We start from the raw sequence: 10,868 nt of genomic DNA, 5'->3' as shown, positions 1-10,868 counted from the left end.
AGCTGTTTGCTGGATTCGTGATGCAGTAAATCAAACCGTGTCACATTGTACCTGCAGGTTATAATGTTTACGGCTTATGTTAGGTCAGCCCTTGTCCTGCGGGAACCATATATATATATATATATGGGTTGCACATTACAGAGCCTGTATACCTTTGGGTCCTGTATATGTACGAGTTCAAAAATACCCCCAACGGTTGGGGCCCGGGGTTTTTCCAGCTGAACGCACCGCACCGCAGCAGAACGCACCGAATGCTGAAGTATCTATGCCACCGCAGCGCAGAAGAAGTCAACGGCCAATGACCTGATTAAGCCATCACATTCATGAAATAAATTGCGTAAAAATACGTCAGCAGGACAAGGGTTTTCAACCCAGTAACAGACTCACAGGCAGGTCGGGCTCAATTCGCGTTGACTTGTGTGTGAATCCACGTAGACCTTTAGCAGATCTGAGACGTTCAGGTATATATATGGTTCAGTAACTAGGCGTAAGACGGTACCAAAGTGGCACGATGGTACATAAGATTTCACGACTCCCGGAGGCACGTAATAATGACTATATACATTTTCAGCCGACTTAGGAAAGGTACGAGAAAGTCATGTAGCTGCATATGGCGAGTTCATTGACCTTGATAGTTCGTTTGCATGACGTAACGATATCCGCTATTGGCAAACAATAGGCGTGCCCTGGGGAGGGGTAGAGTACTAGTAACTGCGTGTCTGTAAATACTCCCTCCTCCTCTCTCCCATATATCTCTTATATAAGGTCATACAAAGTCTAAAACTCTGGACTAATAAACAGGTTTCGTCACAATCAGAAATTTGATAATTGCATTTATTTCAAAGTCTTAATTAGACAGCTTGACAACAATGAAAAAAAAACACCAATACAATTTCCATTTATTTATTTGGAAAGACGCCAAAGCTGTAGACAAAGCTGGAGCTTTTGTCGTGAAACAGCTGAAAATTCTGCCACAGAGTGCAGCATTTACTAGTTTTACAATAAAAGACAATATTCAAACAAGTGAGTCCATCTTCACGTCTCACGCAAACATCACAACAATACAAATGCAAGTCAATTTTTCTTCCAAGACTTATCAAAGCTTGTTAACAGCAAACGGCCGAAAACGTCCGAAAGCAGTGCACAACGTAGTACTTATTCTACACAATGCCGAGTGAATTCGTACATTCCACGCAAACATGATAAAAAACAAACATACTTCCGTTTTTCAGAAAATACATGAAGGCTGTATTCATAGCTACAGATGTTGACACACGTTTATATAACTAAAAGTCTGATGCAAGCATCACAACAGTAAAAACACAAGCCTCACTGTTTCAAACCATATCAAATCTTGTAACCAGGTAACCATAGTTGCAGATTTCGTCGTAAAAAAAACAGCGGACTAAACATTGTTTCACACAATCAAAAGTGAATTCTATAGCTTCACGCCAACAGTACAACAGTAGAAATACAAATTTTGGAACTCAGTATACAGTGTGGTACTGACGAGCACATTATTCCATAATAGAATAACAAATGTCAACTGAATTCAAAAGTCTCACGCAAATACGATAACAATAAAAATTAAAATCCGTTTTTCTCTCAAAATACATACAAGCCGTAGTCATCACGGCAGATTCAACTTTATTAAGATAAAAGAGGTTCGAAATTTTTGATATCGTGGAAGATTCCATTCTGTACAAAGTCCTATAATCCTTTACTTAAGGCTGGGATATTTGAACTTATTCTAATATCTACCTCAGTTAAAATTCAATTTCTGCATTTTTGTGGAAAGCGGTTGTAAAATTTGTGATTGGGATTTTTGTGGCAGAGACTGCTATTCTCTTATAGGGTTGTTTAGCCATAGTCGATGCTATAGGGCTGTTGTGAATTAGGATTTTACCATGGCCATGGTTTTCACATTCTTATTCTTTGTAGTAAATGGATGGAGCCAGGCGGAGTTTGTATTCTACAGACCAGCCAGACCTTTGGGCAGTCCTGACGGGCAGCTTTACTGATGGATGAAATGGTTCCTCAGGGGTTCATAGTGGTTTGCAGCATCAGTTGCTGCCGGCACGTTCTGGTGATCACCAGGAGGACCTGCTCCCTTGATAGGCGGCAGTGGAGAACGAAGAACCGATCTTCCTGATGTAGATTCTGCTGCCCGTGAGTCGAAGGCAACGTGCCCTGTGCGATCACGATGACGACCTTTGATTGGTGCGGTAGCAGCGGCTTCGGCGGAGTTTACGCTAATTGATACTGTAGCAGTAGCTTCATCAATGTTGCTATAAACAACACTCGGGTCAGACATAGGGGCAGATGATGCAGAGCTTGATTTCCCCCTCCTCCTGATACACCGGATCGCGAGGAGAATGTTCAAGATGAGAAGAGATCCAATAATCCCGCCAGGAAAACCACTTAGGAAGGCTGAGAGGGAGAATGAACCGGGAGAAGACGCAGTGCCGCCTTCTGTTACTCTTGGCTGGGTGGTGCTTAGAGCAGTTGTCGGAGAAGCGTCGGAGTGAAAGTTGGTGGTACTTGGAGCAATTGCCGGAGAAGCGTCGGAGCGAAAGTTGGTGGTACTTGGAGCAATTGCCGGAGAAGCGTCGGAGCGAAAGTTGGTGGTACTTGGGGCAGTTGTCGGAGAAGCGTCGGAGTGAAAGTTGGTGGTACTTGGAGCAATTGACGGAGAAGCGTCGGAGCGAAAGTGGGCGGTACTCGGGGTGCCTGTTTGAGAAGATGTCAAGTGAAAGTGGGTAGTACGAGGAGTTGTTGAAGAGGATGCTTCAGAGTCAAAGTCGGTGGTACTTGGGGGAGTTATCGGAGATGATGCCCCGTGAACGTACTGTGTACTATGAGGTACAGTAGGCGAGGTGCTTGAGATGGAGATTTCCGTCGTGTTGTTCTCACAGATCAGATCTTCAGGATCCACATCTTGTGACAAACCTTTCCCCTGCAGCTGAGCAGGTCCAGCACAGGTCATGCCGTACTCAAACGTGTAGAAACCCGTCATTCTCTGCTTAAAGGGAAGCATCCTGCAGTCACACTGCCAGGGGTTGTTAGTTATGTATAGGACAGAGGCTAGTATATCATATGCCTCGGGGGGTAGAGTCTCCATTTGGTTATTGTCCAATGCAAGGTCTGACAGCAGTGAACTGTTCAGACTTGATAAGATGTCAGAGGGAAAAGTGTTTATGCGGTTATTAGATAGTCGAAGACTTTGCAGCTGGGGCAGATTTACGAAAGCCCCATTTGCAATGGTGCTGATCTGGTTATTTTCAAGGTACAGGTTTTGGAGCTCGGACAGATTTACAAAAGTGCCAGCTGCGATGGTGCTGATTTGATTATTACTCAGGTACAGATTACGGAGTTGAGTCTGATTCAAAAATGCACCGGCTGCGATCGCGCTGATGCTGTTGCGATAAAGGTATAGACTTTGGAGCTGCGGGGTGGTGCTGAAGGTTTCTGCCTCGACACTGGGGATGTTATTCCCACCCAGGTCAATGTACGTAAGGCTATCAAGTCCCACAAACATGTCAGCTCTAAGACTGGATAACTGGTTACTCCCAAGGCCCAGGCGAGTTAAACTGGTTAAGTTGTAGAACGCTCCGCTGTTGATTACAGAGATCTGGTTAAAATCAAGATATAATATTGTCAGGCTGTTGTACCTGGAGAAGTCAGACTGGCTCAAGGCTGTGATGGCGTTGTTCCCCAAGTAAAGGTACGTGAAGTCTGTAGGCAGGAACTGAGGAACGCTCCTGAGGCCCAGATAAGTGCATCTACAGGTTGATGACGTACACGTGTCTCCACAGGCTGTGGTTGGTCCAGTTTCCTTCAGGATGATCAGCAGGAAAACCAGCATCCTCTTCACATTGACAGGCATGTTGACTACATAGTTGAGAAAAAAAGATGGTTCAATTAGTCGCATTGCGTTTTCATGCATGATTTCTCCCAGTACAGCTGACAGATTATGAAGACTCCTCTAGCGTCATTTGGTTCATCCCAACATGATTGCAGTATAATGCACTTTCCATATGTTGTATTGACTGATATTCCAACATAATGATAGTGAAGTCTCCGTGGAATCGTCGTGATCTAATAATACCTTTTTGAATGTATTTTGAATAGTGTACAGAAAGGCAGAAACATATTACTGCCAAAATGTTTACGACCAGCGGAATGTTAACGTTGCTTCTCGCCCATTACCATTCTGTAAATATTAACAAGTAACTTACCTAGAATCTGTTTTCTAGAAGCATTAAACAAGTCTCATCAGAGGCTCCAGCTGTCTAATTTCGCCTGTTCTAAGACTTACAAGATTTTTTCAAAGTCGTCTAATCTACTATGTGTGCGGGGTTCCTGAAGTATAGCTTGTAATTACGCATTACGTATTTAAGTGTGAAGCAGGATATTTGGACTATTATGGTGTTCAAAAACGAACTATTGCAAAAATCAACCTTTAGAAAGTTTACACCCTCCTTCATACAAGACTGGACTGTTCCAACCTTTAGCCATTGAATATTCTTCTCTCGTTGTCAAGCCAAAGCTCCTCCCATAGATGAAAACGTGATGTTACCCTAAAACTTCTGTCGCCCATATTTGCTTTCAATTAACTTCTTCCTCCCTGTGAGTGAAGGCCATGACAATACAAGGTAGTCTGGTATTTAGTTTTTTTGTTAAAGTTGTCAGCGTTGTCAGCGCTGACACTGGACAGCTTTCTCACCTTTACAAAGGTCAGTACAACCTGTACAAATAACTTCGTCTGCAAATGTTAGGCTCTAAATTGGCGTGACGAGGGAAAGCAAGCATCGATGAAAGAAAACCTAACGAAATCTCCCAACCACAAAATCTCTTCCCCGAGGAAGTTGTAACATTATTCATTTAGTTGGTACCCGACTGGTACTCACTGTTCCATATTCAATCAACGTTTACGGTTGTGTTGAATTTAACATTTTTTGGTGAGGCACAGATCTAAAAATGAGTTTTCAGGAAATGAACGATTTTCATTCCTTTTAGCGAACAAAGCTACCTCAAGTTTACTCGCAGTAGACTCCCAGAATTTATCTGTTTATTGCCAATCGCTGTAGTAGAATATGAAAATAATCACGACGAACAATTATGACTTTGACTAAGAAAATAAAGAAGCTTCCTAATATCCCTAATATCTGCGCGAAACAACATAACAGTTTGTCCTATTTGGCGCCATGTTGAACCCAGTAGATGTACATAATGACGAAGATGATGACTTACCTTCAAACCTTGTAAGTAAAACTGATATTGATAAGTGTTACAAGATGCCTTCGACCCGGGGTTTATAAACAAGTTTGCCTGGAACCACCATCTAAATAAGGGCTCCCTCGGAAATCAGTTACTCAGTTTATTGAAGGGGCCACTTTAGATATTAATAAAAAGATACATATTATTTACATTGGGTGATCTTTCGGCAGTCTGTTGCTTTTTGCTGAACACTGCGTAGACTTGTGGTTGCGTTGTACTTCTGCTATCAACGTTGTAGAATCTGCAGGACTTAGATATGACAGCTAGTATTGCAGATTCAGCATAAGTTTAGTTTGTTGCTTAATCACAAATCCATCTACACAATGGTGACCAGCAGCACGTAACATGTTGCACGAATACGTCTTTGTACAGTCAGTGAGGCAAAAACAGAACTGAGTTCTCCAGGTTACGTACCACTAACCGTCTCTATCTAGATAGAGCAACTTGAGTTGAACAAGTAAAAATCAGATTTGTGCCAGGATTTCCTAACCAAATCTTGTACTAAGTACATACACGCAGCGTTTATTTTTGTACGGACGTTTCATTATAAACAGTGTTGCCTTGATACTCCCGCGGTTACCCAACACCTCCATGTCTATTCATACTGAGCAACCTGTACTTGGTACTCACCTCTTCACTATTGTCAGGTCTTTGTTGAACTCGGCAATGCTAAGAGTGGAGAAAAGCGGCCTTTTTCTCGTAGAAACCAACTTAAGGACTGGAGGTAACAACTTACGGTCCAAACTCGTGCCTGGCACCAGGAAAGAGGAAGTCTCAAAGTGTGGCGCACCTTTTATACCGTCTTAGTGCGTCTGGGAGGGGGATTCCCCTTGAAATGCCCTACCTAAAAATAATCTTGTTCACTTTCTTGATCTTAGCGTTAAGTTTAATGTTTAAAGTTAAGCTCTCTGCTAACTGTGATGTCGTCCTTAAGCTGTCAGTATGGGGAGACTATTTATTATAAGTTTATGTAGTCGGAACCTTCCGACTGGAGTAAAACTTACGGTCACACCTCGCAACTAGCGGGGGCTTCTGGGAAGGGGGGTTCCCCTTAGAACGTTCTATCTAAAAATAACCTTGTACGCCTGATTGGTCTTAGCATTGGATTTAGGTATAATTAGATAAGCCTGATTTAGCTCTGCTCTGATTGTGATGCCGTCCTTTATCTGCGAGACCAATATATTGTGTCTATTTCTGCAGGAAACGAAGCAGTGAAGTAAAACAAATCGCAGAACCTTCAGACAAGGGGTGGAACTCATGATCCCAACTCGCTACAGTTGGCACAGGAAGTCCCCAGGCGTGGCCGCGCCTTTTGTACCACGCGGGGGCTTCTGGGAAGGAAGGTTCGTCCGGATTGTTACATTTTAAAGAAGGGTTTGAAAACTGTTTTATGGTAACGACTCAGTTTACCTTACGGTTTCAAAATACGTGAGTTTACTTATGTGTCTTCAGTATTGAACATTGGTTACAACTGCAATAGAAACGTCAGATTTCGATACGCGTGTTCACATTGTGTATTGCTGCCAGGCAGAAATAAAAGCCTTGCCACAAAAGAGACGTGCTGTACATGAACAGCATTGTTTTGTAGACTAGTACAGGAAATGATCCAAAGACATCACTGTGCATAACGATCGGATAATTGGATTTATTTAAACGTCACAACAAAACGTAACAACAATAAACAAGTATATGTGTGAAAGGGCAACTAAAACTGCAACTTTAAACAAACGCATTGAAAATCTACATGTAACGTTGGTTCACATAAAATCGCGGAGTGACATAAAGACAGACCAAGTCGAGCCACACTAGACTCTACCAGTCTCCCCCGGTCGCTGGGAAAATAGTAAAAATTGGCCAAATAGAGTCAAATGTTTGAAGGGAGTCGGCTACGGAGATAGGGTCAAATTGGCAACCGAGGAGTTGGTATGGTTAGGGATTTAAAATGCTTGAGGTTTCTTTTGTGATGTTTTGAGTCTCGTTGAACATTGGTTACAACTTCACTGGAAACATCATTATGCACTAGCGCCCCCTGGCGTCTTAGCGTGAAACTGACGTAAGGCTACAGGAGGAGTAAAACTGGTTGCATGGATTGTTTACTATCAAAGGTTGTACTGAGCACGAGAGTTAGGGTAACATATCACAGGCTATCTTTTTTTTAATGAAAAACGCAGTTATACGCAGTTATAGGATAAGAGGCAGAAACACGTCTTGCACAAAACAGACCTGCATTACAGAAAAGGAAACAATGTAAACACATGATTGTACACAACGATCACATAAGTGGATTTATTTCAACGTCAGAAGCAAACGTAACAACAAAACAAGTATATGTGTGAGAGGGCAACTAAAACTGCAACTTGAACCAAACACATGAAAAATCTACATGTACCACAAAATCTGGTATTCATACAGCACAGCAAACACTACAAACACATGGAAAATCTACATGTACCACAAAATCCGGTATTCATACAGCACAGCAAACACTACAAACACATGGAAAATCTACATGTACCACAAAATCCGGTATTCATACAGCACAGCAAACACTACAAACACATGGAAAATCTACATGTACCACAAAATCTGATATTCATACAGCACAGCAAACACTACAAACACATGGAAAATCAACATGTACCAGAAAATCCGGTATTCATACAGCACAGAAAACTCTACAAACACATGGAAAATCTACATGTACCACAAAATCCGGTATTCATACAGCACAGCAAACACTACAAATATATCATCATTCATGGTCACATATCTGGATCTAAACCAACCTTTACATCAAGAATATACAAAAGACAATTCAGCTTTTCTATCAAAAACATCAAAAACCTAAACATATCATTGTACATAACAATCATTCGAGTGGATTTATTCTATACTATGAGGACCTGTTCCCTTGATAGGCGGCAGTGGAGAACGAAGAACTCTAATCCAACCTTAACGGATGCGGGACTGGTCCCGATCTTCCTGATGTACTCTCTATCTATGTAGATTCTGCTGCCCGTGAGTCGGAGGCAACGTGTCCTGTGCGATCACGGCCTTTGATTGGTGCGGTAGCAGCAGCTGCGGCGGAGTTTACGTTAATTGATACTGAAGCAGTAGCTTCGTCAATGTTGCTATAAACAACACTCGGGTCCGACATAGGGGCAGATGTAGAGCTTGATTTTCCCCTCCTCTTGATACACCAGACCACGAGGAAAATGGTCAAGATGAGAAGAGATCCAACAATCCCGCCTGGAAAACCACTTAGGAAGGCTGAGAGGGAGAACGAACCGGAAGTCGAGAAAGTATCTTCTGTCGCTCCTGGCTGAAAGTGGGTGGTACTTGGAGTTGTTGTTGTGGCAGATGGGGAGTGAAAGTGTTGCGTACTATGAGGTACAGGAGACGAAGTGCTTGGCGTGGAGAAGGTTTCTGTTGTTGTTTTCTCTTCACAGATAAGATCTTGAGGGCTTACATCATAAAGTAAGCTACCCTGTAGTTGAGCAGGTCCAGCACAGATGATGGTGTGTTCAAATGTGTAGAAACCCGTCATTCTTTGTTTGAAAGGAAGCATCTTGCAGTCACACTCCCAGGAGTTGTTGTTTAGGTATACGGGAGAGACAGAGACCAGTATGTCATATACCACGAGTGGCAGAGTCTCCATTTGATTATAACCCAATCCAAGGTATAACAGCCCTGAAATGTTAAGATTTGATAAAAGGTCAGAGGGGAAAGTTTTGATGCGGTTGTGAGTTAGTGTGATTCTCCGGAGTTGAAGCAGATTTTCAAAAGCGCCAGCTGCGATCGTGCTGATGTTGTTGAGATGAAGTCTAAGATAGCGGAGCTGCGGGGAGGTACTGAAGGTTCCTGCCTCGATACTGCGGATGTTGTTGTTATCTAGGTAAAGGGTCTGTAAGTCATCCAGTCCCACAAACATGTCGGATCGGAGACTGGTTATCTGGTTATAGCTTAGGGCCATTAGAGTTAAGCTGGCCAAGTTGTAGAATGCTCTGCTGTTGATTACAGAGATCTGGTTGCGGCTCATATGTATTACTTTCAGGCTGCTGTACCTGGAGAAGTCGGACTGACTTAAGGTTGTGATGGCGTTGCCTACAGTGTAAAGGACGGTAACGGTTGCAGGCAGGAACTGAGGAACACTCCGGAGGCCCAAACTGTTGCAGTTACATGATGATGACGTACACGCGTCTCCGCAGGCTGTGGTTGGTCCAGTTTGCTTCAGGATAATCAGCAGTATAAACAGCATCGTCTTCATCTTGCTGGACATTTTGCCTGCGCACCAGGGATTAAACACGTCACAATGTATAGCTATTCGTTAAAGGTGATTTCGTTATTGACCTGACTTACACAAACCACGTAAGGGTGGTGGTATCATCCACAACATCACAATATATTCCATTTCACTTTTCTGACACTGCAGTTTACAGCTTGATTTCATGATTGTAGTTTTCCCTAGCCTTCGGAAGTGCCGAATGATGTTGTGTAAATGAGTATCACTTATCAGCTATATGCATTGCTTCCAAAATGTCCTGACCTGATGTTACTTGATATCACAATTTACGCAGCCACACGTTTAACCAGATATCTGCCGGGAGATTATAATTATAGTACATTTAGCCTTTAAACTGTACTAAGCTGACAATGCCATTTGGGGAGGCTGTATGTGAAGAAGGAAGAATCACGTAATTCTACCAATACAACCCATGACCATGTCTTTGTGCTCCCAACATGAGCATGTTGTTTTACCAAACACAGACGTATGTCGTTACTAGAATCCAGCCGTGAAAGCTATTCTAAAGCATGCAGATACGGCTCGGATTATAAACCCCGAGTGAAGCCATAAACTCGAGAAAGTAAACTGGATGTCCTCCTTTATTAATTGCAGAATTTTTGAATATCACTTCTCTTCAAATGCAGAAGTCTTGAATTGCACTTCTCTTCAAATGCAGAAGTTTTGAATGTCACTTCTATTTAAGTTCAGAAGTCTTGAATTTCACTTCTATTTAAGTTTAGAAGTCTTGAATTTCACTTCTCTTCAATTGCAGAAGTTTTGAATGTCACTTCTATTTAAGTTCAGAAGTCTTGAATTTCACTTCTATTTAAGTTTAGAAGTCTTGAATTTCACTTCTCTTCAATTGCAGAAGTTTTGAATGTCACTTCTATTTCAGTTCAGAAGTCTTGAATTTCACTCCTCATTAATTGCAGAAGTCTTGAATGTCACTTCTCTTCAAATGGAAAGTCGTGAATCCAAAAGAATTTTCTACAATTCTACAACTCTGAAGTGAAAGTTTACTTCATTTCATTTCATTTACAAACAAGGATTAACTTCTCTGTAGAGATGCGCAGTCATCAAAATATCTGAATATGTAACTGTCCCCTGCTTTGTTCCTTTGTCTTTTCTACACAATTTCCAAACATGCAGTTACATGTGGGAACATTTCAGCCAGATATGTTTATTGACGTAACGAAACGGAATCACATCATTTCGGGACATCTGGTCTGGCGTAAATGTCACAAATTTCCAAATACATTTCATCCTTCTCCCTTAATCTACAATGCAAAGCCCTCCAAACGTC

At 42.1% G+C, this 10,868-nt stretch overlaps 1 protein-coding gene across 1 annotated transcript; it reads right to left on the bottom strand.

Moving 5' to 3' along the window:
- Positions 1–8,167: 8,167 nt before the first annotated feature.
- LOC136421569 (SLIT and NTRK-like protein 5) lies at positions 8,168–9,539 on the bottom strand. Its single transcript, XM_066408990.1, has one exon. The coding sequence runs from the start codon at positions 9,536–9,538 to the stop codon at positions 8,279–8,281; it is 1,260 nt and encodes a 419-aa protein (XP_066265087.1). The 5' UTR covers position 9,539; the 3' UTR covers positions 8,168–8,278.
- Between the last annotated feature and the right edge of the window lie 1,329 nt (positions 9,540–10,868).

This window comes from Branchiostoma lanceolatum, chromosome 16 (genome assembly GCF_035083965.1).
Source record: "Branchiostoma lanceolatum isolate klBraLanc5 chromosome 16, klBraLanc5.hap2, whole genome shotgun sequence".
NCBI lineage: Eukaryota > Metazoa > Chordata > Leptocardii > Amphioxiformes > Branchiostomatidae > Branchiostoma > Branchiostoma lanceolatum.
The sequence above is the reverse complement of the archived record's forward strand: the minus strand, read 5'-3'. Positions and strand labels throughout refer to the sequence as shown.

Bases quoted from the DNA above. Each gene is read 5' to 3' on its own strand.
- LOC136421569 (XM_066408990.1), bottom strand. From the start codon at position 9,538: ATGCTGTTTATACTGCTGATTATCCTGAAGCAAACTGGACCAACCACA.